Source organism: Phyllostomus hastatus, unplaced genomic scaffold, assembly GCF_019186645.2.
Source record: "Phyllostomus hastatus isolate PE091 unplaced genomic scaffold, TTU_PhHast_1.1 phas_contig_159, whole genome shotgun sequence".
In the NCBI taxonomy this organism is placed as follows: domain Eukaryota; kingdom Metazoa; phylum Chordata; class Mammalia; order Chiroptera; family Phyllostomidae; genus Phyllostomus; species Phyllostomus hastatus.
The window spans coordinates 39,849,069-39,876,673 of NW_025333640.1; the positions used below are offsets into that span (position 1 = coordinate 39,849,069).

General features: G+C 54.3%; 2 protein-coding genes across 2 annotated transcripts in view; one reads left to right on the top strand and one right to left on the bottom strand.

Annotated features, from left to right (window-relative positions):
- LOC123813669 overlaps positions 1–27,605 on the bottom strand; it is a 69,535-nt gene that overhangs the window by 13,599 nt on the left and 28,331 nt on the right. The window lies entirely within an intron of this gene.
- On the top strand, positions 12,240–19,036 carry MAD2L1 (mitotic arrest deficient 2 like 1). The gene is made up of 5 exons (XM_045831303.1): positions 12,240–12,436; positions 13,235–13,381; positions 15,840–15,960; positions 17,614–17,717; positions 18,255–19,036. The coding sequence occupies exons 1-5, from the start codon at positions 12,364–12,366 to the stop codon at positions 18,425–18,427; spliced, it is 618 nt and encodes a 205-aa protein (XP_045687259.1). The 5' UTR covers positions 12,240–12,363; the 3' UTR covers positions 18,428–19,036.

Sequence of the window (27,605 nt, forward strand, 5' to 3'; positions counted from 1 at the left end):
CTTCCTGGATTTTTGCTGGTGTTTTCATTATCTTCTTTCTTCTGCTAACTTTGGGTTTCATTTACTCCTGGTTTCTTAAGGTTAAAGCTTACATCATGGATGATCTTTTTCCCCTAAAATTTGCATCGAGTGCGATAAATTTTTCTCTGTGTACTGTTTAGCTGCACCCCATAAATTTTAACTGTTGTGTTTTACTTTCATTTAGATCCAAATGCTTTTCAATTGTCCTTTTCATTTTCTTCTCTGAACCACGGCTTATTTAAAAGGGTGCTATTTTGTTTTCGAATGTTAAAGACTTGTCCTCATGTCTTTCTATTACCAGTTTCTAATTTAATTCCCTCCTGGTCCTAAAATCTCTACCATATGATTTTAATCTTCTTAACTTCGCTGAAACGTCTATTGTGGCTTAGCGCATGATCTCCCTTGATACAGATTTGTGCACTGGACGCCCGAGTGTGTTATGCTGCTGTCGGTTGGAAGGGGCCCTAAATGCCAATGAAGTCAAGTTGGTCGACGGCGTTGTCCATCCCTATACTCTTCCTAATACTCTGCCTTCTTATTCGATCAATTCTGTGAAAAGTTGGTGTTGAAATTTTAAGCTAGAATTTTGGATTGACCTGTTTCTCCTCACAGTGCTGTGAGTGTCTGCTTCGTGTACCTGGAAGTTCTCTTCTTAAGCACGCTGTTATTGTTATTGAGGGTGGTTGGGTGGCAGCTGTCAACAAAAAGCGGGGGGCTGCCTTAACAAATGCCTAGCGGTGTGAAAGCGGCTTTGAAACTTAGTGTTGGGTAGCGGCTGGAGGAATTTCGAGGTGCGTGATGCCAGCGTAGACAGACACTGAGGGTGGTTCCGACGAGAACTCGGAAAGACAAGAGACACTGCGGAGGGAGCTCCAGGGGCTGAGACTGGAGGGTTGGCTGAGGGGTTTCGAAGCCCAGCCACGAGGAGCGGCCTGACCCCCCCCTGACAGCTCATGGCAAAACGCGGCAGAAGAGAGGTCCGTCGAAGGGATGTCATCAGCAGAAGGAGCCAGAACGCGAAGCTCCGGGGAAATCTCAGCCCACCGACACCGCAGAAGTGAGAAAGCCGGTCTCCAAAGGGCGCACCCTTCCCCTTCCCCTTCGCCCAGGAGCCCTCGCACACTTTCCTCCTTCGTCGGGAAAAAGAACAGCGTGGAGCGCAGACAAAGGGCGTTGTCAGCGTTACCCCCGATTCCCTCTTTACTCAGGGAATTCCATCAGGGATGGCGAGACCAGAAGCGGTGCAGATGGAAGGGGCACGAAAACACAGCCTCTCGCTGCTGGAACTGCTAACGAACGCCCCACGGATTGTTTTTGTAGCTGCACAAGAACAGACAAGGACATGTCTCCTTGAACGTGTCCCTTCCCGGGGAAAAGTGTTAATGTCGTGTAAATTAAAATCTGAAAGTCCCTGCAGCCGAAGTCAGCACCCCGGAGAGCTGTGCTTCGGAGACCAGCGCCCCGGAGCGCAGACCCCGCGGGCCTGCGGGGAGCCCTGCGCGTCTCTGGCTCCGGCTCGGCGATGGGGGGGGGGGGGAGGGGCGCATGCGCGGGGCTCCTGCTGCGGGGGGAGCAGGGGCTCCAGCCAGCTTCAGGGAACACGAACCTGGGGGCCTGGCGGGTGACGGGGGCGCGGAGACAACCCTGATTCTCTCCTCGTGAGAACTGTGTGAGTCCTCGAGGGAAGAAAGTAACTGCACGTGCATCCCCTAAAAAACCTGCGCTCACTGTCTGTCATTCCAAAAAGGTAAATACGATTTTCAAAAGAAATTGGGGGGGGGGGCGTTATTTAGTTACAGACATGAAAACATGAACTAAGCGGAATGACTATTCTGTTAACATGATGTAAACGTTCGAAAGGCAGTTGTAACCCCGATCTTTTTCTCCTCCCTTACCAGCTTCAGGCGAAAACTTAAAAAAAAAAAATTTACATGTATTGAATTTATGTCACAACACACTATAAAAAAATGATGGCTGTTTGCAAACATATTGAATCCAAGGCCTGATAATTTTTTTAGCTTACTGGGGTGGCACTGGTTCACAAGATCATGTACGTTTCCAGTGTACAGTTCTGCGCGTTCAGGCAAACGTCTAGCCACGTACCCCTCTGGCGGCAGGAGGGCAAGAAACCGGAGTTCACGGGGCGTGGGGTCTGGGCGGACTCGGGCCGGGCGTGTTAGCGGAGGGGGACCCACCGCGCGCTGGCCTTCCACCTGGGGGAGGGACACCGCTCTGTTAAGAACTAGTAGCATGTATCACAGATATTTAACTGCTTTGGGTGCACGGCTAGAGCACTGAAGAAACAGTAAAAGGAATAGGAGTGTTTTACACAAAGAAATGCAAAACCACCCTGGCTGGCGTAGCTCAGTGGATTGAGCGCGGGCTGCGAACCAAAGTGTCACAGGTTCGATTCCCAGCCAGGGTACATGCCTGGGTTGCAGGCCATAACCCCCAGCAACCACACATTGATGTTTCTCTCTCTCTGTCTATCTCCCTCCCTTCCCTCTCTAAAAATAAATAAATACAATCTTAAAAAAAAAGAAAAAGAAATGCAAAACCAATGATTTAAGCTAAAAAATACTTTCCTTGCTTACTGGGTGAATCATTGGCTACACGGGGTCACTGGGCGCTTTTTTCAGAAGTGCGCCCCGGTTCCGTTTCCTGGGGAGGTGTTCGCAGAGCACGGGCCAGCGGCCCCTCCGTGTCCTCTCCGTGCTCTGTGGTCTGCCCTCCCCAGAGAGGCACTGGGACCTCTGTGGCCCCCGGAGCCGTGTCAGGTGTCACGCAGGAGCTCCAGCAATCAGAGTCTGGAAAGTGATGACCTAAAACAACGTGCTGAGGCCTCGCGGTCTTTTCGCGACACGGCACGGAACAGGGTTTCCCCGCACCCCTGCACACCCTGGGCGAGGAGCGAGTCCCGTTAAACCTGCTGAACCTCAGTGAGAGCGCGCGGGGCGAGGAAGCGAGTCTCTCACTCAGGAGCGTACTTAATAAGTGTGAAGACCGTAAGTCCTAGCTGTAGATGCTACCAGAATCTCAGTTCAGTGCGAAGGCACACACAGTTTGTGCACAATTTCCAGCAACCCCGCTGGCGCGCCCGGAGACGACGACGCTCTCACGGCTGCCGCAGCGCCGCCGCGCTCTCCCCGAGAGCGAAGTCTACCTCTGGCGGCGGCTGCAGCCCGCAGAGCGCGGGCCGGACCCGGGCCTCGGGGGCTGTCCCGGGGCTTAAACGGGCTCTTTCTCCCCGCGCCCCCACTGCACGGCTCTCTCAGCACAAAACCGCTTTTGAGCCCCGCATTCATCCGCTCAAACAAGGCATCTGCTGTTCAAGAGATTGATCACCCCGGGCCTGGCCTAATTGGGAGATTAGATATGGTTCTCTCCTCGGGCCGGCGTGGCCTGCACAGAAAACAACTCAGACCGGAAAAAAAAAAAAGAGCAAACTTGTTTTGGACTCCAGCGCACGTTTCTTTCATCCCAGAGTTCCGGACTCGAGACGCTCAGCGCCGCAGGCGGCAGGCGGCTGAGACCCGCGCTTTCCGCGCTGCTGCGGGATCTGTGCGCTCCCCCGCCCCCCCCCCTCCCCCGTCGCTTCTGCAGCCACAGGAAGCGCGCGCAGGTTCATCACGTGGCCACCCGTCACCCCCAACGTGACTGCTCTGCCACTGGCCACTGAGTCACGACCCCGAGTAACACGCACACACACTCAGAGACACACGGGACCCCGCCTTCCACGCGGGCGTGCGTCGGTGTTCTCCGTGGCCTCGCAGGCATCACCTGCGTCCCCCAAACACAGCCGGGCCTCGGCCGCGGCGCACTGCGTGCTCCTCCCCGGCCCGCGACAGCCAGGCCTTTGTGGGCACTCTCAGCCGCCCGCCCGCGGGACCCCGGGCATCCACCCCGGACGGCACAGAGGGCGCCGATGCGCTGGGCATCACAGTCCCCCCGAGTCCGCCCTCTCCGCCCTACGCGCCGCAGCCACAGCCACAGACGCCGCCCGCCCGCCCCGTCGCCTTTGTGCTCCCCTCTGCCGCCGCCGCCGCCGCCGCCGCGCCGGCCAAGTGCGCGTTCACAGGCGGCGGGGAGCGCCACGCTTCGTCTGCGGGCAAATCAGACGGCCGAGCGCGCGGCGAGGCCGCCCGGCTTCTCCACACAGAACCTCAGCGCGGCTGGCTGCTGCGGCGGAACTTCAAAACGGGTCTGTTCCCAGGATGAAGACGTCTTTGTCCTTAGGTTTTTCCGCCTTCTTGAACTCTCGAGATGGAACCGAGTCCGATTGTCCCCTCTCACCGGAGAGAAGGGGTTTCGGGGGCAAGTGTTCGGGCAGAAGCGCGGGGCTGAATTATTCATAAAATATTTCAGGACTGAAAGGTCCAGTTCACTACTCGACCCTTTCTTAATGCTTTCAGTACAATTTGCATTAATTACTCAGAATTTCCTCCCCTCTAAAGCCTTAATTAACGTAAAATAACGTCAAGATGCTTGGAAACGACTATAGAGATGTTTTTCAAGGAAGGTTTTGTGTGTTTTTTTTTCCCTTAATGGAGTTTTCTATTTACAAGACAAAAGGAGGAAGCAGGGTGAAATACAGACCAGTCCAACACCCTCACACTCGTTTGGGACGGAGTCTTTCAAGCAGCTGCCCCCACCCCTTTTGACTCTGGGGTGGGTTTGGTACAGACTCGGAGAAAGGGAAAAGGGAGGTTCTCAGGGACTCAGAGGGCCCGGGGAAGGTACCGTGTGTGCGGGTGCGCCCGTGTTCCACAACTGAGACGCCTTCCCACTCACTTGGCACCCTTTGTGCCTTTCCGCGTCCTCTACTTTGATAGTCACTGGTTCTTAGACACGGAGTCATTGTAAGAAGAGGCAGGTAAGAAGAGGATAATTTTTTAAGTAGAAAAGCAATTTATCCAGGCAGAAGCCAACAGCAATATTTGGGCATCTTAAGGCAAGCACAAGGACCCGACTAAGGTATGTGGCTCTCTGGTCTCCGTTCTGAGGACTTTTGAACCCGATGAGGGTTGAGTGGAGACTTGGTGAAAAATGCTCAGGAACTCAGAGGGTCGCGGAGCTGCCACCCTTGCGGGCTGCTCACAGGTGCACCTGCACTCACCTGAATACACTCCTCTGTTCATTCCAGCGCCAGACAGACAGAAATGCTTCCGCGAACGAACACAATAAAATGACATCAAACATTAGCGACCACTAAAGCTTATTCGCAAAGGTTACGGGACACGGCGGCCACCTTGGGAATCGGGTGACACGGCCGCCCCCGGTCAGGACTCTGCGCGGTGAGGCGGGGGCTCACAGGCTGAGTCTCTGACCAGCCCAGAGCAGGGCCGTGGGGGACGCCGAAAAGGCCCCGACGACAGGATCGGGGCTGCGAAGACGGCCGAAAACTTGGAGGGGCCCAAGGACCAGAAGTCGAAGACACAGAAGCCAGGACAAGGGGGCGGGACTGGCGGTTCCACAGTAAGGGGGCTCTGGCCAGGGCGGCGCTCGCTGGGGCGTCGACGGGGAGGAGAGAGTCTGTGACCTTTTTGCCTCCAAGGTCACCGCAGCGCCCCAGCCGGTCAGTCGGGGCAGCTCCCAGGACGTACGGAAGACGTCACTTTGATGGTGTTGTTCCTACGTTCAAACCCTGCAGTGGCTGTCTCGTGTCTCCTGGGGAGAGCCCAGATTCCTCAGCCGGCCACGCAGAACTCTCTAGACAAGGACCCCGGTGTGACCAGAGGCCACAAACACCGTGTCACAGGGGAGAGTGAGTATGCTGGGCGCTTACCCGCGTGGGAGCCACTGAGTTTAAGTTCCGGGCCTGTGCGTCCACATCCCAGAAGGTGACTTCCCTGCGTGACCCCAGCCGGACTCACTGCTCTCCACCCGGCCCCCCACCCGCCCCGCCAGGTCCCCCTGGAACCGTTGGCAGGCACCTCCGCGTTGTTCCTGCCGCGAGGGCCGCACCCTCCGCCCGGCTCTCCTCCTCTCCCTCCTTGTCCGCGGCTTTCCTGGGCTCGGTCCCCCCACGTGCAGTGGGCTTGCCGGGCGAAGAAAGGCCGGTCCCTTCTGCCGCCCTGCATGGCGGCCCTCACGGCGTCGGCAGCTCTCAGTGGCCCCCAGGGAGGGACAAGCCTCCCTGTCTCGTTTCTCCTCTGCCCACGCTTCCTTCAGCCCTGTGACAGCTGCTCCGGACTCTCTCCCACTCCTGCCTTCGCTGCCCTGCCCGTCTCCGCCCTCCCGGCTTCCCCAGACCGCCCTCCCCCCGCCCAGAAGCCCCTCACTCAGGGTCTCACGACAGACAGGTGGTCCCCTGCCCTCCCAGCTCTCTGCCCTGCCCTTCGTCGTTTGTCAGGGGAGGGAGGTGTGTCTTTTTCAGGCCCCGTCCCCGCCCGGGTCCCTGAGGCCTCCAGGGGCGGCTCCAGGGGCGACACTACTCTGTCAAGTTCGGTGTCTGCGTGTCCTCTGGTTCTCTCTCCTCCTGCAAACAAAAGCCCCAGGACCACGCGTGTTCACGTCATTGCCCCACGTCTCCGGGCTTCCTGTCTTCGTGGTGCGTCTGTTTAAGTTCCGACGGTCAGAAACACAGAAACAAAAGACCGAAAGCAAACGTGACATCCCAAGTATTAAAACAAGTGGAAGTATCAGACTTGGAAATCCCTCTTTGCAAAAAATTAAACTTTAAAAGACTTTAACAAATAATAAGGCCTATTAACCCTAAGTCTTAAAATAGTCATATGGTTAGTGGAAGCAAAAATAATTTCTTTTTAGTGATGTGAGAATGCTTTAAAATAAATATTTCTTGATTTCATCTTTCTTAATCACTAACATCTGTGAGTATTTTAAACATTCATGTGTGTCTGTACATATTTATACATTGCACCTAATACTGTGGGAAATGTTTATAATTTAGAGATGAGCTGGGTTGGGGATAGTCATTGCTTTTCCTGTTACTGAGGGGACACGCCCCTTGGAAGGACAAGATCTTTGAGAGAGAGAAGAGGGCAGTCCCATTTCCCGAGTCCCGGGACGCTCCTCCCGCAGCCCCAGCCCCCAGGAGACTGGGCAGGGCCCCCACACCGGCAGCGGCTGCCCCTCCCACCCCTTCCCTGGGGGGCAGCGCCTCAGGATAGAAATGCCCCTTTTTCCTGCATCCCCGAGATGTTCGACTTCCATGTTACAGTTGTATTTTTGGTTCTCTTGGAAGCTAAACATTATAATTTTTTATTAATTCAGTGGAGACTAAAGATAACTCAAAATAAATAAGACTCAATGTACAATTCCAAAAACAAAAAGGGACCTATCTCATTAATAATCTTTGAATTATACAAATTCATAACCACACCTCATTGTTTAACGATAACAAAAACCTGTGAATGCACTGAAAATCCCTAACTGCCACAGTCTGCTGTTTCTCACAGGAGCTATACTCATTAAATAAACCTTGATTTCAAGCTTTCTCCTATTTTTAGGATAACACAGCACAGGTTTAGTTAAAGAGGCTGGGCCGCCTGAAAGACCACCTTAGCACAGAGACCCCCCCCCACCGAGTTCCGCGTGAGAAGCTAGCACCCCTGCTCACAAGCACGCTGGGACGGACGGAGCCGTCAGAAAGACCCCGCTCCGCTGTCGCCCACCGGCTCCCCGACCCTGAACCCGAACCCGGAGCTCAGCGAGCCTCCGTGCTGCTCCGTGACGCTAGGTGGGTCGGGCGCCCTACTCGGGAGCGAGACTCGCCGTCCCACTCAGTTTGCAACCCCAGCACAGAAGATAAAACGAGTGTGCGTGGCTCATGGGTGACCTGGTAAATGTGGCTTCACTACCGCACTGCGTGGATGAGCCACGAACAGAAGGAAGGCAGGTGATGAGAACTGCTCCAGTCAAAAAGGCCAACTTCACCAAAACGGGAAAACTATATAAATGGATTAAAGTACGTTTCATGTTTTCACAAAACTTCTCTTCCTATACATGTTTATAAAGCGGTATTGACAAATATTTGAGAAAGATCTATATTTATAGTTTTTTTTCCTCTATGGAGCTCTTCAAAAGATACTTTCCCACTTACTCAAAATCTTAGTTTTATCATTCGTTGGTAGATTTGACAGAAAGCAACTATGCTTTCATGTTAAGCAATAACAAAAATAACCCTATATACGAAATATTCAAAAGCAACAAGCTAAAAATGTACTGTAGCACCCTGGCTGGCGTAGCTTAGTGGATTGAGTGCGGGCTGCGAACCAAAGTGTCGCAGGTTCGATTCCCAGTCAGGGCACATGCCTGGGTTGCAGGCCACGGCCCCCAGCAACTGCACATTGACGTTTCTCTCTCTCTCTCTCTTTCTCCCTCCCTTCCCTCTCTAAAAATAGATAAATAAAATATTTTTAAAAATGCACTGTAGCCATAAATGGGCCAACTTTAATATATAATTATAAAACCATTTAACACATTAACTCTATTTCCACCAATTTACCAGCAACCACGGTGTGCTCAGGCTCCGCACTGCTAGTTTGCGTGTCTACAACTGTTCTGGTTTGTTCCGAATGTGTTACATTTTAAAATGTGCTGTGCTGTCAAGCCCGACTGACCACAGAACCCGTTCTTCACGTGTGTCCCACACGCACGCACTGCATTCCACAGTCTCCGGGAAGTGACCGGGAGCACAACCTACCTTGCAAGTTACACCTTTTGGCACCCAACCATGGGTGAGCTATCGAAAATCTTCCAAGTGACTCTGTGTCACTATTTGAAAGAATTATGATAGAAGTAAGAAAATGAAACCCTAAGAAAACATGAGAATGCTTTCTGATAAAGGCGGCCCATGCTTTTCATGATAAGAACTAGGGACATTTATGCTTCCAATAATATTCAGCACTCCACTTTTACTAAAGGTAACATTTAACATCCTGTGCACGCACGGATCATTAAAACCATGGATCACGTCAGCACAGAGATACGTCTGTGGACCTCGCTAGGCCGTGACCCAACTCTGCCGGCTGCCTTTCCGAGCGGGGGCTGAGGACCAGGGTCCTGGGGCAGAGCCCGGGGGAAGACGGCTTGCAGGATTCACATGCCGTGATTTAATCCTCAGGCCCATGAAACACACACGCACACTCATCAGAGCTACAAAATAAGCCTTAAGCATCAGAGGAGGAAATTGATGATGATGATTCTTGCCTCTCACAAATGAAATATATATATATAAAGAAGAAAAATTTCAAGGCTTATGAGAGCACCCTTTTTTAAAATAAGCAAATCCTTCAGACTTACATAATTAAATACCTATGTGCACGAATGTTTTTTTCAAAACTTACTAGGTGAATGTCTTATTAAAATTATCATCCAGTATCTGTTGTATCAGATTTAAAATAAACTGCTCCATTTCAAGATGTTGACCTCAAGAATACAGTGACACCTGACAATGTGGAAAGAAAAACTTTCCTAAGTCTGTAAGAATAATGATTCAATGACTTAAAATGTTTTTGTTAAAAATTTAATGTGCAACGTAAGTGTAAATATAAACGTTTTTCTGGGGTGTTGGTGTGTGTGCCCACGGGCACACTGATAAATGTTTAAAAGGACGCCGGTTGCTTCATATGTTATAATTGGACAATTCATTCTGATGTAGTGGAAACCACCAAACTCATTTTTCCTTCGTTTTACTTTGAACTGAAAGCACAGAACAGGAACTGAAGTTTTAAGATGCTAGTTCACGTGGAAACAGCGCCACCTGCTGGCAGTTGAAACTTTGCATTAACAAAATCTACGATGGATTGTAACTGCCACTTCCTTGACAAGTTATCTGGTAAAAACTCACATTCTAAAACCAGTTCATTTTTTAAAACGACCTTTAAAGACAGGGACATTTTCCAGCATGTCCTCAGACAGATGTAATTTAAAGAGAGACTCACCCAGGGCCCCTAAATCGTGCTGCTGCGCCTGTGAGCAGACACTGAGCGCCGGACTGACTGGGGAGGCACTGGGGACCTCGGTGTCCTCGTCTGCGAGATTGTTCAGCTGCGTCCCTAACCGAGTCACCTCCAGTCTCAAGTCAGACTCGATTCTGGCTTGGGAAATGTTTGTGAGCGTTTCTGGTTCTGGCATCTTAACACGGAATACGGGCACACTTTTTCACGGTTATTCTTTTATTGTGACAGGTTTGGTCATATACTCTGCTTGAATTTTCCTAAAAAAAGAAAAAAATCACCTTAACTTGCACTTCTCCTTGTCCAAACAGCATTCCCCTAAACAATACACGTTAGAAAGAACTGAGTTGTGAATTAAAGTGAATAAAAACGAGTTGTTTTTTGAAAAAAACAACACTGCACAAAGGTCAGGCGCGCATGCTTTAGACAGCGAGGGGCCAAGGTCAGAGCTCAAGTCGCTCCAGCCCCTCCGAAGCTCCAGAGCCTCGGTCGCCGCGATACACAGGGAACCGCGCAGGCCCGGAGTCCTGCAGCCCCTCCTCATGGCCCGCAGCTGCGGCCGCACCGCGCTTACTGCGGCCAGGCCTTCGGGTTCACACGGACTGCACGCCGTCCGCCGTCCGCCCTCCGCGGCAGTCGTCCGCCCGACCCGTTCCGAGCGTCGGCTCCGATGCACTGCTTCGTGCCCCAACTCTCTGGCGCCCCTCCAGGCCAGGCCCCCGACTCCCAGGCCTGCACTGCTCAGAGACCCACCAAGCTCCTCTTCCAAGAGCCACGCACGCAAGGGCCTCCCCAGGCTCATCGGGGGGGCGGGTCATGGTGCGTCTTCCCCGAGAGCCCACGGAGAACACGCTGCGGTCAGAAGCGGGCACGGGCCGCAGCCGGCATTTGAAGTGCTCTGGTGGTCAGACTGAGAACTGAAGACACAAGTGGGGTTATTTTAATGATGCTTTATTTACTGCGATGCATGTCAGGTACAATTTCAACGAGCAATCGATTTAAAACCGTATCACGTCCTCAAAACCTGCTGTTTCGTCCTGCAGCATCTGAGTTCGGGCCAGCACGTTCCAGTGCCCGAGAGCGCCCCGCGGCGGCGGCTGGGGGAAATGCACTGGACCAGGGGGTAGGCGCCAGGAACCCACGTGTTCGGCAAAACGCCCAACCCAGACTGCCCCGGGCACTCTCCGTTCCACGGCCACGGCTGAATGTAGCTCTGAAAAAAGTGTCCCTTTCCTTATGGCGACCCGGAGAACCCAGAAGTCCCGGGTGCCTTAGTCCCATCCACTCGGATGCGAGTTCGAAGCTCCCACCGTGATGCAGAAACCCGCCTCCCGCCACGTTCCCGAGGGAGGGGGCTCGGTGTGCAGCAGCAGGTAGGGAGTCACACACTCGGGCACGCCCCTCCCGCTAAGAAGGAAGGATAGACACATGCTTTGCTGGGTCAGGCCGGCCCATTCCCGGTTACACTGTTTGACCCCTAAATGGATCCAGCCCGACATCTACCGGCGCTGCAGGCAGCAACCTCAGAGGGCCCTGCACTGGCGACCCCTGGAGGGCGCACCCCATGTAACCCGCTGTGCGCGCGGCCAGAGTCGTGCCCGCGGCGGGGACCCTCTGGGAGACGGCCCGACCAGCTGAGCCAGGCCGCCCCCGTGACCGGGCCCAGGGCAGAGCTACCCGGCGAAGGCCCGGGACGGACCTCCGGGCCGGAACGGCGAGCCTGACTTCCGCCCACCACGAGGGTCCCGGAGGAGCCCCCGGGCCCGGTTCACACCGCCGGCCGGTGTCGCCTGCTACGCGGCCAGAGCGCGGGGAGTTAACTAACACGTGGGCCCGGGAAGTGCCCCGACCCATTTTGCAGGTAGTTTCCGTAGCCGCTTCAGGAGTAAACTAGCCAGCCGGGCGTCGGCTCCCGGGGCTCGGATTCCGGACGCGGAGTCTCTGAGCCTGGCCGTCCGCGCCCCGAAAAGCTCTCTGCGTCCACGTGGCCCCCGGCGGCCCGGCTACGGTCCCCACGGCCCGGGTCCGCTCCTCCCCTCGGGGACGGCCGCACGCCGCGGCCCCGGCCACTGGGGACCCCGGGGGCTGTTCGCGGCACTTTGAACTCGTCTCCCAAACGCTCCGGGGCGCTCCTGGGCGCTCGGCCCGTCGGCTAGCGAGCAGCCTCCAGCCCCGGGGCCCGCCCTCCGCCCGCGACCCCGGGCCGCGGCCCACGACCCGGAACTGGCGACCACGCCCCCTCCAGCGCCCGCGTGACGCTCCCGCTCCCGCCAGGGCGGGGCGGCGTCTGTGGCGCGTGCGCAGACGCGACGGCGAGCTGCGTCGTTACTTTTGAAAGGACCGGCGGGAGCCGCCGCGGAGCCCCTCGGAGCCTTGCGGTCGCCGAGTGCTGGGGCCGCGCGCCGCGGCCGGGGGCCTGGCCATGGCGCGGCAGCTCTCCCGGGAGCAGGGCATCACCCTGCGTGGGAGTGCCGAGATCGTGGCCGAGTTCTTCTGTGAGTCGTCCGCGCGGCCGGGCGGGAGGGCGGCGGGGCGGAGGCCCGGGGTCTGCGGGGGAGCGGGCGGCCGCTGGGCCCCGGGTGGCGGCCTCCCGCGCTGCGGGGAGTCGGAGGCGAGGCGGAGGCGGGCGCGATGCGGTGAGGATGGAGAAGGAGCCGGGGCTCCCGAGGCTGTGCTGGCGCAGCGGCCTCTTTCCGGGAGCGCTGCGGAAAGGGCGCCCCGCACTCCCCCCCCCCCGCAAACCCCCACCGCCACCGACTTAGGACGCCCTGCGGCCGGGGCGGGACTACCGCGAGCTCTCGGCGCCGCGCCGTCCCCGCCCTCCCTTCCGCCGCCGGCCCGGGGCGGGTAGGCAGACCGCCCTCTGGGCGGCGCCCTGCGGGCCGGGGCGGGTGGGACCTTCTGCGGGAAGCTGGGCGGACTCGGAGAGGGAAGGGAGGAGGGGAGAGGGCGCTAGCCAACTCTGGTACTCTCTCTGGGCACGTGATCCGAGTTTGGACTTCGGGTGCAGTGGGGGGAAATTGGGCAGCGGTAAACCGCGTGCGTGGCATTTTCCTTTTGTCGCCGCGTAAATGGAAGTATGTATATCTCTTTTATTTAAAAACAAGATTTTGAGGGTGTTTAATGGCGTTTGATACCCACTCTGCTTTCAGCAGGACACAAAAACACACACGTTTAGGCGTTCACAGCTTAATACTGTTCGTGAAACCTGAAAGCCAGGTCACATCTAAGTAGGTTTTATTTTCTGGTCTTACAAAATGACAATGGCTTGTCTTCACCATTTCTGCCTCCAGCATTCGGCATCAACAGCATTTTGTATCAGCGAGGCATTTATCCCTCGGAAACCTTCACTCGAGTGCAGAGATACGGGCTCACCTTGCTTGTGACTACCGACCCCGAGCTCATGAAATACCTGAACAACGTGGTGGAACAACTGAAAGGTACTTATCCTTCTGGAATCCACATTTTCTAGCCTTTTGGTGGTTATTTTTTGGCTTTGTACACAGAAGTGTGAAATTAACTGCCATCTCAATTACAGTGAATCTCAATTAGGAGGAAGCAAATGATATAGATTGGTATTAGGAATCTGATACAGCTTAACAAAACTGTCTTCATCAACTTGCTTAGAAAATGACATGCAGTTTGTGTGGCCAAATGGAACCAGTTGGAATTTTACATAGTTATGATGGTATTTATTGTCTGTGGGGGAAAAAAGCCTTTATAGTCTTAATACGATACATTTTCTGTACCTGCATAGAGTCTAAAGCCATCATTAAGACTAAGGAAATAAAGCTGGATTCAACCTGGTAGCTAAAGATAAAATAAAAATTAAGAAAGAACTACTAAATAATAGAGCACCCAGTAGAGTTTTCTTATTTTTCACCTATTTCCACCTGTGTTTTTAAGAAATCCTGCCTAAATTTAAACCTTTTCTAAATGTTCTTTTTTTCTTGGTTCAAGAAGTTTTTTTGTTGGATCAATACTTGTTTTGCATTGATTTTTTTCTTTTTCTACAAGTTCACTACTTTCTCTTGCATGTTTCTTTCTGCTTGGAATTCTCACTTTCAACTTTCTGAGTTGTAGGATGTTTCTCACTATCTTGCCATTTGGTTTTTCAAAGTACTAGTTCCAAAACGTGCTACAGTGCTTCTTTTTATTCCGTGTATCCTGGTTTTTGTTTTGAGTAGCTTCGTTTTTTTCAATTACATCCTGTTTTGATTGACGCCAGGGCTGACTCACCCACAGCCCTTCACAGGGCCCCGCGGGCAGCTGCGGCCTGCGTCTTGGCCTCCGTGTGATGGAGACAGTGGACTCGCCCACGCAGCATCACTGACCTTTCACCTCGCGAGCTCTAGCTCTCCCTGCGTGACGTCCACCTCGTGTTCCGGTTGAAACGGAGGACTCGCTCTTCTGAGAGGGAGACTGTTTGGTCTGCCTCCAGTCCCATCCCTCTAGCTTCCTTGTGAGCTCGGCTCGCGCTCTCTCTCTCTCTCTCTCTCTCTCTCGTGCTTTTCACTTGTTTTGATGGGGATCATTTCCCATTTTAAAAGACAAAAAAATCACCACCTACCGCAGACCTTCCCGTCCCCCTAGTCCCGTCCCATTCAGAACTAAGAGGATAAAAGTCTGCGGGTCTGAGCCAGGGGTCAGCGCGGCTGGCTCGAGCACACGCAGCCCATTTGCTGTGCCGCCCGGGAGCTGCGGGTGTCCGTACGTTTTTAAAGAGTTTTTTAAAAAGAACACGCAGCAGGGACCTGGGTGGCCCGCCAGTCTTAAATATCACTGCAGTGTTTAAAGAGCAAGAAAACACTGCTGATGTCCCAGTACACTGTCCCAGTTCCCAGGATCAACTTAGGGCTCCGTCTCGGCCCTCTGCTCGCTGCAGTCTCTCCAGGTGACTGCGACAGTGCGCGGCCTCACTAGCAGCCTTGTGAGGACCACCCGAGTCCTCCCCGGCCCCCGGCCCCCGGCCCCCGCCCCCGGGGAATGCCCCCCCGCCCCCACAAGCCTTCGAGCAGCTGTCTGAGGGACGCTTCCAAGCCAGTGTGCACAGCTAAACCCAGGGCCGTCCCCATCTCCCTCCCCCGCCCTCTCGGCGCTTGGATGGGCCGCCCAGCCAGTGGCGTGACTCGGTCCTCTCTCGGTGACCCAGTTAACCGTGACATTACACCCCGCCTCTCCGGAGCCTGTCTGCTGCTCGTCGCTACCGGTCTGTCCCCCTAGGAGCCTTCAGCACCCCCTGCTGGTAGCGCTGACTAGTTGTCCCAGGTCCCAGCAGTCCGTTTTCCGCATCTCGGCCGGAACAGGAGTCTGATGTGCACATTCGGCTACCTCACACGCTGCTGCAAACACAGCAGCGCCTTCCGGGGCTCTTGAAGTAGAGTCTTGCGAGGCCGGCCCCCGCAGCCTTGCGAGGCCGGCCCCTGCTCACCTGGCAGCCCCGCCCGTTTGTGCTCCTTTCTCGGTGGCGGTGGTCTGGGCCTTCCAGTCCTTCCTCTGGTCAGAGCTCCTCCCTGTCCTTTCCCGAGTCTCCTGCCGTGGGCTCTCTGGGCTCTCGGAGCTGACGTCGGGCCTTTCGGAGGTGAGGCCTCCCCGAGGAAGTCAGGGTCTCCGCCTCGCGCTGTCCCTGCACCTTGTGCCTCGCCGTCCTCGCAGCCGTCACAGCTCTCACCTCGCCTTTCTCGGCCCAGTGCTCCGGTCAGCACCTGTGCCTGTGTGCTCGCTGCTCCTCTGCGCCCGGGCCGGCCCGGCTGCGCATGCGGAGAGTGGGGACAGGGGCTGGCCGGTGGGAGGCGCTGTAGAGGGCAGCGGCCAGGGTCTGCCGGGGATGGGGAGGGTCAGGGGAGAGTCACTTTGTGCTGCGGCCGAGCAAACCCGCTGCCGCCTCCTGTGTTGCAGACTGGCTGTACAAGTGCTCGGTCCAGAAACTGGTGGTGGTCATCTCGAATATCGAAAGTGGCGAGGTCCTTGAACGGTGGCAGTTTGACATCGAGTGTGACAAGACTGCCAGAGACGACAGGTAAGCACACATTAAACTGTTTCCACTGTCATAGACAAGGCCTGTCCGGGAACAGTCCCGCCATTGTCAGTATGACGAGAACTGCTTGTGTGACATCAGTGTCACCTGGCAGCCAAGGACAGTGGACTGGAATGTGCATGTGTGAACAATGACAATGTCTCTGCACTAGTCAGTGGGGGCGGTAGATAGCAGTGAGTGAGCGTGTGTACTGTGTGGCCATCATATTCAAAATGACTGAGCAAGTAGAGCAACAAATCTATCAAATTTTGCATTAAACTTGAACATTCCTCCGTGGAAACTATTTGGACGATTCAGAAGGCCGCAGCTGTGGGCAACTGGTGACTGGGAGTTTCATCACGACAGTGCGCCCACTCACATCATGTCTCCTGCAGAGTTGTTGTTTTTTTTTTTTGTTTTTTTGTTTTTTTTTTGAGAAATACCAAGTCATCCAGCTGACTCAGAGCCCCTACAGCCCAGATTTGGCACTCTATGGCTTCCGGCTTTTCTCAAAACTAAAGTCACCTTTGAAAGGGAAGAGATTTCAGACCATCGATGAGATTCAGGAAAATGTGATAGTCCCCTACTTTGAAGGGGACTGAGGCGGCATTGTCCTGCGTACAATGTGTCTTGTATCTTCTCCAATGAGTGCCTATATTTTTCATAGTACGGGCTGGACACCTTCTGGGCAGACCTTGTATTTTTTCCCAAAACGTTTCTTTAGTAAAATGAGTTCTGATTATACTGAATTAGTTTCATTTAAAGTATAATCTTTTCTAACCTATGCTAATTAGCTTTTCGGTCTCCTGTGGAAAAGTACTTTGCTCACTTTGACATATCATCGATGTGTCTCGATGGCCCACTTTGCAAGTGACCGCCTTTAGTCTGAACCAGCGAATTCCCAGTGTGCGTGTGCGCGTGGGTGTGCCCAGCCCTGCGCGTGGCGCACTGGACGGGCCGCCGAGGGGCTGGGTTACAGGCGCCTCTGACCAGAGGGGTCACCCTGGGCTCTCCCGGCTTGCGGGGCAGCTCTCATGTCCTCCTTCGTTGCCGCCAACGCCCCGAGACCCTTCCCGAGCTCTGCAGTGCCCAGACCCCCGAGGGGAGGTGCCCGGCTCGATCCGCTGGTGCGCGGCCCTGCCCCGGGCCCGCCGCCTGTGAACTGGGAACCCTTTCTCACGGTGAGGGCACGTTTGCTCCCGACGCCTGCGGTCTGTGTTGGGAGACGTGCCGCTCCTGAAAACAGTCTGGGGCAGCAGGGCAAGGTGTGGAGGCGCTGCCGAAATGCCGAGATGATTAGACCAGTTAAATGTCTTAGATGCTGCTTGCTATTTTTATTTCCAGAGGCGGTGAAGCTGTCCTCGCGTGGGCCACCTGGCAGACTCCCGGTCGTCTGGTACTCGGTGGCCCGGTGCCGAGACCGGCCGTGGAAGCAGCCGGTGGGATGAGTGGGCGGGCCAGTGAGGGTGCGCGTTGTGCCTGCTACGGACGGGTCCTAAGGACACACTTACACTCATCTAAAAGGGGAAATAAAAACCTCCTTTTTAATGTATTATTTGATTTTTGGGCGCATTCCCTCAAATAAGCAAGTTTGTCAGTGTTTGCAATAACTCGTTGAAACTGAAAGCGAACCAGCTGACGTGGTTTCTTCGGCAGCGCGCCCCGGGAGAAGTCGCAGAAGGCGATCCAAGATGAAATCCGCTCGGTGATCCGACAGATCACGGCCACCGTGACGTTCCTGCCGCTGCTGGAGGTCCCCTGTAAGCCGGGCGCGGTTCCCGCGGGGCGGCGTTGTCGGGGGGGGCCTGGGCCGCTGTGTCCAACTTTACCCAGCTTTCTCTTAATCACTAATGTGTACTGTGAGTGATGGGGGGGGGCATTGCAAACCAAAAGTCATGGTGTGCGTTCCCGAAACGTGGAGATGCTGCAAAGGCCGGGGGTGACAGGGTTCCGCAGTACTCACTCTTGGCCGTTGGGTGTGACTCCTTCCACTGCGTTGTTTTCTGCACACTCTCACGAGTATCACTAACACCCCTGCTGTCACTGGGGCTCGCTCTCCCTAGTCACTCCCTCCTCCTCCAGCTGTCCCCTGGACGCGCGCAGGGTGGGGCGGTCACAGGGTGGCAGAAGGAAGCAGAACTCCAGTCTTTTGTCAGCTGCAGTGAGAGGAGCGAGTCTCTCCTGCACTGAAACCGGGGGAAGGAACGGCCTCCCAACACTGCTGAGTGTCTCGGAACGGAGACCGGGACGGGGGTGACAGACCAGAAAGCACGCCAGTGGTCCTCTCTCCCACGCAGGTTCCTTCGATCTGCTGATCTACACGGACAAGGATCTGGTGGTGCCCGAGAAGTGGGAGGAGTCGGGGCCGCAGTTCATCAGCAACTCGGAGCAGGTGCGCCTGCGCTCCTTCACCACCACGGTCCACAAGGTGAGCAGCACGGTGGCCTACAAAATCCCCGTCCTCGACTGAGGGCGAGCCGGCGCGCGCTGCCTGACACCGGGTCGGCGACACCGTGCGACGGGTTTCACCGCTCCGTCTCCAGATGAGGAGCCCGACACTTTACCCAGCTGCAGGATCGCCCCATTTGTGGTGCCTGTTTGACTTTCCGGAGTAAACGTAGTCTTTTGCGTACTGTCCAAAGCGGGGAGCCACGGGTGACGGGGGCACTGCCGGGTCCTTTTCTGTGAGGGTCGCAGCTAGATGGGGGAACTTGCACTGTAACGCTGAAGGCCTTTTTAGTCGTCCCTTCTGGCCCAGTGGCTGGCGTCGGAACGCAGGTGAGGCTGCAACAGCAGCAGAAGTCCGACGATCCGGAATGTTTATTCAGGCCCCAAAGTGACTGATCGGCCACAGCAACAGAACACTGCTATTAGGTCCTTCTGCCATTTATTTCATGTGTATGGTTCCCACGTTGAGAAAATCTCTGAGTATTTGATTTAATGTATATAATTTACACTCATAAAGCCACTGCTATTTCTACTGTTTAAGTTTTCGTGATACAGAATTCTTAGTGTCTTTGTGTTGATAAAATCAAGCTTTGAGTGACCGTGACAAATAAAGTTGAGCGCGCGTGTTTTAGCTCTGCCTTGCACTGTGTCTGCCCCATGCTCCGGCTCCCTCGGCCCCTTCCCCCGCGGCTGACCGAGGTCCGGAGCAGGCCGCTCCTCGCTTTCAAACTGCGTGCGGCACGAGGCAACCTGCTGCTGTCCTGCCCCGCCTCCCAGGGTCACCGAGGGGGGCCCTCAGACGGACTGTCCTGGGGCCGAAGTGCTGGCACTCACGTCACCTCATCCCGCTGCGTCACGGCCGCAGAGCACAGGAGCACCTCGATGGCAGCTTGGGCGCGCCAGGGGGAAGCCCTAGAGGCTGCATTTCGGTGACCAGGCAGGCACACACGGGCGCACCGCAGCCCCGGCTATCCCCGGGGTGCCTGGCGGCTGTGGTGCCCGACACAGACAGACCCGGCCGACTGCGACCACAGACGGCTCCTGGCCACAGCGAGGTGGGAGGGCCGAGGGCTCCAGGGGTGAGAGAAACTGGTCAGTCGCCTCTCGCAAGCCCCCACCCGGGGACCTGACCTGCAGCCCAGGCACACACCCTGGTCAGGAGTCACACAAGTGACCTTTCAGGTTGTGGGACAACCCCCACCCACTGAGCCACACCAGTCAGGGCGGAAGGTGGGTAGGTCATGAAGGATGTCCTATTGAATGGGCTTCCAGTGCACCCCCCACCCCAGCCGCCCCCCGTCACTTCTGTACAGTGGTGACGTGGGGAACCGGTTCGGTTCGGCAGTGCGGCTTGCAGGGCCCACTCCGCGGGACCCTCGGGCTCCCTGGGGTTCCTGACCATTTTCTGCCAAGTGCGGAAGACACCTCCCTTCTCAGTGCTGAGCATGGAGGGGGAAGATGCTCATGTCCATCAGAAAGCATTTCAGGTTTTGGGGTGGTTGCTCAAGGCTTTCCAGTGTAAGGCAGTCTTTGAATATACTTTAAAAAAAATCTCTGTGTTGTACTTTCCCCAACACCATTTAGTCCCCTTGCACCCCCCACCGCCAGCAATCACCACGCTGTTGTCCGTGTCCCCGGGTGCTTTTGCCTCCGCCCCTCCGCCCCGACACCCCCACCCTGACCAGCGGCCACCCGCTCCCCATCCAGGCTCTTCACTATAAAACCCCCGCTACTTGTTTCAACCACCAACGGGGGGGGGTCACCGCTTTTAAAAAACGAACGGAGAAAAACGCTCAGTGAATTTCTCGAAGTAATGAGGCATATTAAACGCACACACAGCAAATTAGCACTTTAACCTCAGCACACACAGCAAAATTAGCACTTTAACCTCACCAAAATTACCTTATTAAAATGACCTAAATCTTTTAAACTGATAGGACTTTCTTGTGACACCCAAGCAGACAGAAGTGACATGGTGTGCTTTTGCACGTGGGTAGCGCTTCTCTTAGCAAGTTCACGTCCTGGGAAGTCACAGAAGCTGTTCCGCCTCTTTCTGTAACATGCCCGTCGTGAAGTCCTGCTCCAGTATACTTTCCGAGTTTCTTCGCCACTGCGCATCCCTTTCCAGCACACCACGCACTGCCCGAGCTCCGTCCCTTTTCCTCTTTCACTGTCCACGCTGGTCACAAGTCTGTCCCCACCTCCCCCCAGAGCCAGTTCGCAAGGCAAACCCACCCCCACCCTGCGGGGCCCTCCCGAGACAGCGCCTCCTGCGGGAAGTGCGCCCGGGGCACTTTCTATCCGCTGCGCCTTGGGGAACAGAGGCCATCGCTCCTTCCACTCCCGTTTTCACCGGGAGATCCCGCCGGTGCCCTCGTGACCAGCGGCTCCAGCAGTGACCTCCAGTCGGCTGCCCCGAGTCACCCGAGACTCCCCGTGCGGCCAGGACTGGGCCTCGTCTGTAACCGTGTGAGCGTGCGTTTAGCACGTGGGACAGTTGCTCAGCGATAACTGACATCCGGTTCGTAATTGTCAACTAAACTTCCAGCTCAGGAAAATGGGAGGGATATCTGAGGTGGCCCCAAGGTGAAGAATTTGAAAACTGTCGCAACAGTCTACATTGTAACAACACGGTTGACTGTCCGTGGCTCCACTGGAGTACGGGAGCCCTTGTGGTTCAGGTTCACTTTCTCATTCACGGGTTTTTCAAGTTTGCTCAGAGCTTTGCAAAGCAGTTTTACCAATTTCCGCCCCAAACGACACCAGGCGAGAGCGCCCGCTGCTCCAAACCTCGCCGGCACCTCCTATCCCCACACCGTGTTAACAGGCGTGCTCGCAGACTAGCACCCACCTGCAGAGGAGCCCCGCCCACTCGAGCGCCCGCACAGGAGCCCCGCCCACTCGGGCGCCCGCAGAGGAGCCCCGCCCACTCGAGCGCCTGCAGAGGAGCCCCGCCCACTCGAGCGCTGCTCTGCTGCCCGCAGCTCCTTCCGAGTCTCCCACCTGCTTCGGGCTGGATGCAGGAGTGCATTTTTCAGAAGGCAAAGAACAAAAAGCAATAAAAAGGGACATTTCAGATCCCTATAAATGGAAAGATACACATTACGATCATTTTTCATTCTAAAGTATCTTTCAGTAATGAAGGATACAACTCTCCAACTTTCAAAGAGCAAAAAATTAGTGACAAATGCCGAATTGTGTCACCGATCGAGTCCCGCCCCCAGCTATCCCAGGTGCCCAGCCCTGTTTTATTTTGGGTTTTCAGAGGAACAGTCAGACTGTGGTTTAGATGAAATAACAGCCTACAGTTTCTGGTTTTGTCTAGGTTACGTGAAGTATTCTTTCCATGCGTAACTCCAAAACTCCAAAGTTAGTCTTCGGCATTGCACTTCCACATGTGGCCTGGGGAACAGCTCTGTTCGCCTTCCAGCGTCAAAGACCTTTGTTCTTGAGCAGTCACACACACACACACACACACACACACACACACGCACGCACACCCCTGGAAACCGAGCTCCGGCCAGGCCCCGAGCCATCTGTCCCTGGGAGAAACCAGGAATTTGATAGGCTCTGCCACGGAGACGGGCCATCTGCGGCCCTGCCGGCGAAGCTCTGAGCCCCGGCGGGCGGGCGCTCAGACGCCCCCTGCTGTAGCGTCAGCGGCTCCGAAGCTGAAGTGAGGGGGAAGCCTTGGTGACACCGGGAGAAGCGCCCTCTACAGGCAGAGAATGTTGCAAATGCACAAGCCCTTTACCAAGGGGACACCCAGCTGTGCACACTGTGACATGTGCATTTCTGGGAAAACGATGAGGTTTTCAAAGCTATCCGTCAGGAAACAGGGACTGTGAAAAGGTGTGTTCAACAAACATAGAAATTAACTCTGTGATATTAATTGGATAATTTTAGTGCTTTAGAATCAACGCCACACTACTTCCAGTACATTTAACCCACAGAACTGAAATGAGGCGCCTGAGCTGCATTGTTAAATGGGGCATTTATAATACGTAGCTAGCATAAGCAGAATGTGCTAGAAAAAAAAACAGAATGTGACGTCTTGAAATGTTCCATGGCAAAACTTATTCCTACAAATCACGGAAATAACGATTAGTTTTCTCTGTTAAAAACACGTGAGGATATTTACTTGGTTTAAGCTGTAAAAAAACACTCACACGAAAGCTGTCCATTAACTAATTAATTAACAAGCACATTTCACACAGGCACTTTTTCATGTCTGGTATCTAATTCAGTGTTATAAAAATACTTAGTGTTCCTCAACCTCATAAAAGCCGCTACTCAAGAGTGTGTTTGATGTCGCCGATTGTCCACGCAAACGTGTCTCTCAGCATCACGGAGTCGCTGCAGCAGCACCGGTGGCTGCGACCCGCCAGCTCTCTAACCGCCGGCCCCTGCGCCCAGCGGGGAGACCGCACCCACACCAAGCCCCGCACCGCGCTCCAGGTTGTCACCTGGTCTCTGTGTAGCCCCTATGATGGTGGCAGGTGACGGTCCCTGCCTCTTAGGGTGACCACGAGAACTGAACGAGATGAGGAAGCCAGAGCGCCTGGCTCAGAGTCTGGGGCCTACTTAGCAGGGTGTCAGGATAAACATTGCCTTACTTCGCCCTCTGCGTTATAACAGGGTCATTCCAATTCCATGAAAGCAGGAAAATCTGTTTCCCTGAAATGTAATAAAATGTAAAAATAGATGGAAAACTACATGACCTATTTCAAATGACTTTCTCTGGGCTACTCGGGAATCCAAAATGAACAGATGAAACACAAACATACAGGAAACAGACAAGTGCCCCGGTTACCTGGAAGAAACAAGACAGCGTGTGACAAGCTCCCAGTCTGTCACTGAGCGCTCGGGCCACCCGTCACCTTTAGTCCCAGAATGTAACCGGAGGGACAGCCAGACACTCAGAGGCCACCCAGGGGTGCTCACCTTCCAGCAGCTCTGCATTCCGTCAGGCGTTCGGCATGTACACGTTGTCGATCGCCGCTGGGTACTAGGCACCAGGATGACTGTCAGCGGACACACAACTTAATAAGAAACTGTCTGTGTCCCCAGAGAAACGGCGAGTGGACCGTGCAGCGAAGCTCCAGGTGGCGGCTGAAATCTGGGCGGAGGAACGGCGCCAGCGCACAGGGCGGGGGGCTCGGCCTGCCTGTGGGGGGAGCGGCAGGAGGAGGTCAGTCTGAGCTTCGCTCAGAGGAGGAATCGGCAGAGCAGGGCCGTGCGACGGAGGGCACTCCGGGCAGGGGCGGCAGGAGGACCGGCGAGCGGTGCTGAGAAGGGGTGATGGGCTGTGTCCCTAGTGCAGGCCTGTGGGGTGTGCAGGAACACGGGGCAATGCCGGTGGAGATGCGATTGCCCTTCCCCCCAAGGACACTGCTTTCTCATGGGAGTGGGGGGTGTTCCAAGGGGCCTGCCCCTCGTAAAAGTCCTTAAAGGGAATTCATCACCATCTCAATACAAACTGTGACGTAAGTCAAGTGAAAGTGAAGGAAAAGATGGCCAGGGCAGGCTTCGCGGGGCGGGAAGGGTCAAAGAAGAGGAGGCACGCAAGGAAGACGCAGACGGAGGTCTTGGAGTAGATGGGAAGGGGCCTGTAGGGAGATAACACGAAAGCAGAGGCCTGACACCATCCAGCTCCAGGACTTACTCTAAGCTACGGGTGTTGAGACAGCGTAGTGCTGGCCAAAGAGTGGACTAACCGACCAACAGGAGCTAAGCGAGCCCCCAGAGACAGACCTCTGTGAACACGGTCAGCTGATCTGTGGGCACGGAGCCAAGGCGGCCTTTTCAGCAGAAAGTGCCGGGACCGCCGGGCAGCCACAGAGAAAAAAGTCAAGCTAGACGCAGACCTGGCAGCCTTCACAACAGTCAGCTCTGTGCGTCGTGGGTCACAGGCCTGCATTTAACATGCAAAACTGTACGACTCCTTGGAGGTGACGCAGCAGACACCCCACAGGGCGGGCAGGGCGAGGACCTGTCTCATGGACCCCGAAGGCACCGTCCACGAGGGAAATCACTAATAAGCTGGACTTCGTTATGGTCTGAGACTTCTGCTCCACGGAAGATAATTTCAAGAGGAGACAACACACCAGAAGAAAATGTCTGCAGAAGACGCATCCGATGAAGGACTGTCATCCAAAATGTACAAAGAATTCTTAAAACGCAGCAATAAAAAAGTAACCCAATTAAAAAGGTTGGAAGGTTCTGGACCCCTCATCGAAAGGGACGCACAGATGGCAACTGAGCGTCTGGAAGGCGCCCGACACCCCGCATCCATGCGGACATTAAAAGGGGGCGCTGTCACACGCCCTCTGGAGCGGCCCCCAAATCCGAAAGGCTGCCACCAGCACATGCTGGAGGGGACGCAGAGCAGCGGGGACTCACTACTGGTGGGGGTGTGGCCGCTCTGCACGACAGTCTGCTCTGCACGACAGTCTGGCGGCTTCTCTCAAAACTGAGCATGCTCCCACCGTGCACGCCGGCAGCCACACTCCGCGGGGTTCGCCCGAGTGAGCTGAGGTCCGTGTCCACACGGAGCCGGGACACGGAGGTGCCCGGCGGCTTCACGCACGGCCGCCAGGACCGGAGAGCAGCAGAGGCAGCCGCAGCAGGGGACACGCACATACACAAACTGCGGTCTGTCCAGACGACAGCATATCATCAGTGCCAAAGAGGAATGAGCTGGCCGTCTGTGAGAAGACAGAGAGGAAACTTGAATGCACGTCTCCAAGCAAAGCGGGCCAGCCTCAGAGGGCCCCCGGCACGCCGCGCCATCCCGACCACAGGCACTCTGAAAGCGCACAGCTGAGCAGGCGGCGGAAAGGTGAGCGGCTGCCTGCCAGGGGGCAGGGCGGGCGGGACGTGGAAAGTTTTTAAGGCAAATCGAGCCGTGTTTTGAGTATCCTCTGAAGGAACTGATACTTAAGTAATTTAATGATAAATTAATTTGCCAGAAGAGGATGATCTATAATATATGGAATGAATATGTGATTAGATTATAATTTTTTTCTAGGACTACCTAGATGAAAAGAGAATGTCATCTTAAAATGAGAACCTTAACTAAGTTCATAGTTCAATACGTATCTTCTTCTTGACCTGAGTAAAAGTTAAATCTGCACAAAATACACTTCGAAAGCATGACTTGTCGCCTTCAAACCTGCTCTCCTCCACCTACTGCACGTGTATCTGGGCAGCCACATCCTGAGCACAGGACAGTGTTTAGGTATTTCATTATAAGGATCAAAACTGAAGACCAAGTATCGGTAAACAGGATTGGAGAGTAACCCATAAATTGCATCTATTTACGGTTCTGTTGTAAAAAGAAGTCATTCCTTTCAACACGACCTGTGCGCCTTGATTCAGAATATTATGATGCTCTCCAGCTACGGCAGACGGAATAGTAAGAGCCCAGATGCAGGAAAGAAGCGCGGGAAGAGGAGCCCAGAATTTCCCACTTTGACGTCTCCTGATTCCATGAGGGGCCGTGGGGGGCAGTGCCAGACATCGGCATGGCGGGCATTGGGGAAGGAGGAAGGAGAGCAGGTAGGAGGGAGCTGCTCACTGACCTTGGTGGTGGCAGCTACACGGGCATCACTTTGGCACAACTCCCTGAGCTGTGCATTAGTACTTTGTGCGCTGCTGTGCGTGTGTTACACTTCCAAGTAAAAAAAAATCACACTGAGAAGTCTCGACTCTTCTTGATGTCCTTCAATTCACTTCAACAGACACACACACCGAACACCGTCTCCACGCCAGTCGTGGCGGCGAGTGCTGGCGGGACCGCTGCCCCTGCCTTCCTCCAGCTTCCGGTCTAGGAAATCCGCGGCGCCGTGGAGACCACGGTGTGGTGTCCAAGAGTTCAGCACTTACACGGGGACCACGAACTCGCTTCATAAGGCAAGATCACGTCAGCTCTGGACAGTGAGTGGAATCCCATTCTACAAATTCCCTGCTTGGTTTTCTGTGGTCACGCTTTTGCTCTAATTTTTATGCACACTAACTAAACCGTAAACTCCTTGAGGCTAGAGGTCATGCTTTATTTATCTTTGCATCCTCTGTCCTCTGCGCAAGGTCTAGCTCTGAGGTACGTGTGCATAGCTCAATGAGGAAATACATCAAGATGGTATACAGGATGTCTTCTTTAATGTACCTGGTTGTCTGTCTGACTTTGCCCTTTTAAATACAAGCTAGTTCAAGGCAGAGATGTAATTCTTTCAACTTAATGGGGAAAAAACAAGTGTCATGCGTAAATTTAGTGCTTAATAATTCTTTCATGATTATTGAAGTTCACTGTTCAGCTTTCAATTTTTAATCTTGGACTGATTTGTGGAAATCAAATAATAATGGGCCTTTAGCACTGTAAAGATTTGCAGCTTGGTCCAAGTTTTTCATCCACGGAGGGAGCCAGTGTAGCCCTGAAAAGTCTAATGACTTGCCCAAATGCAAAGCCAATGCACAATATACTCAGACAGCTCTGCTTGCAAATTCTCTCGCTATTCTCCAAAAAGAAAATTTGGTCCAAGATCACTTTATATATTTACTAGTTTGTACTACCTCGTAGTGAAGTCAAAAAAGAAAAATAATTCATATTCAGTGCCATAAAGCAGTTTGATTCTGCTTTTTTAAAGATTTTATTTATTTATTTTTAGAGAGAGGGGGGAGGGAGAGAAACATCAGTGTGTGGCTGCCTCTTGCGCACCTTGCAATGGGGACCTGGCCCGCAACCCAGGCATGTGCCCTGACTGGGAATCGAACCGGTGACTCTTTAGCTTGCAGGCCAGTGCTCAATCCACTGAGCCACACCAGCCAGGGATGATTCTGGTTTTGTTGTTGTTGTTGTTGTTTAAATGGAGTCATTTGTCCTGAGGATAGCAAACCAAGTCTTTTTTTTATATATATATTTTTAAATTTATTTATTTTTAGAGAGGGAAGGGAAGGAGATGGAGAGAGAGAGAAACATCAATGTGCGGTTGCTAGGAGTCATGGCCTGCAACCCAGGCATGTACCCTGACTGGGAATCGAACCTGTGACACTTTGGTTCACAGCCCACGCTCAATCCACTGAGCTACACCATCCAGGGCGGATGATTCTGTTTTTAAAAGGAGGGAAAAAGAAGGCAGGAAATATATAATATGTATGTGAAAAAATAAACATCTACGAATTGTGTGTATTTAACACCAACA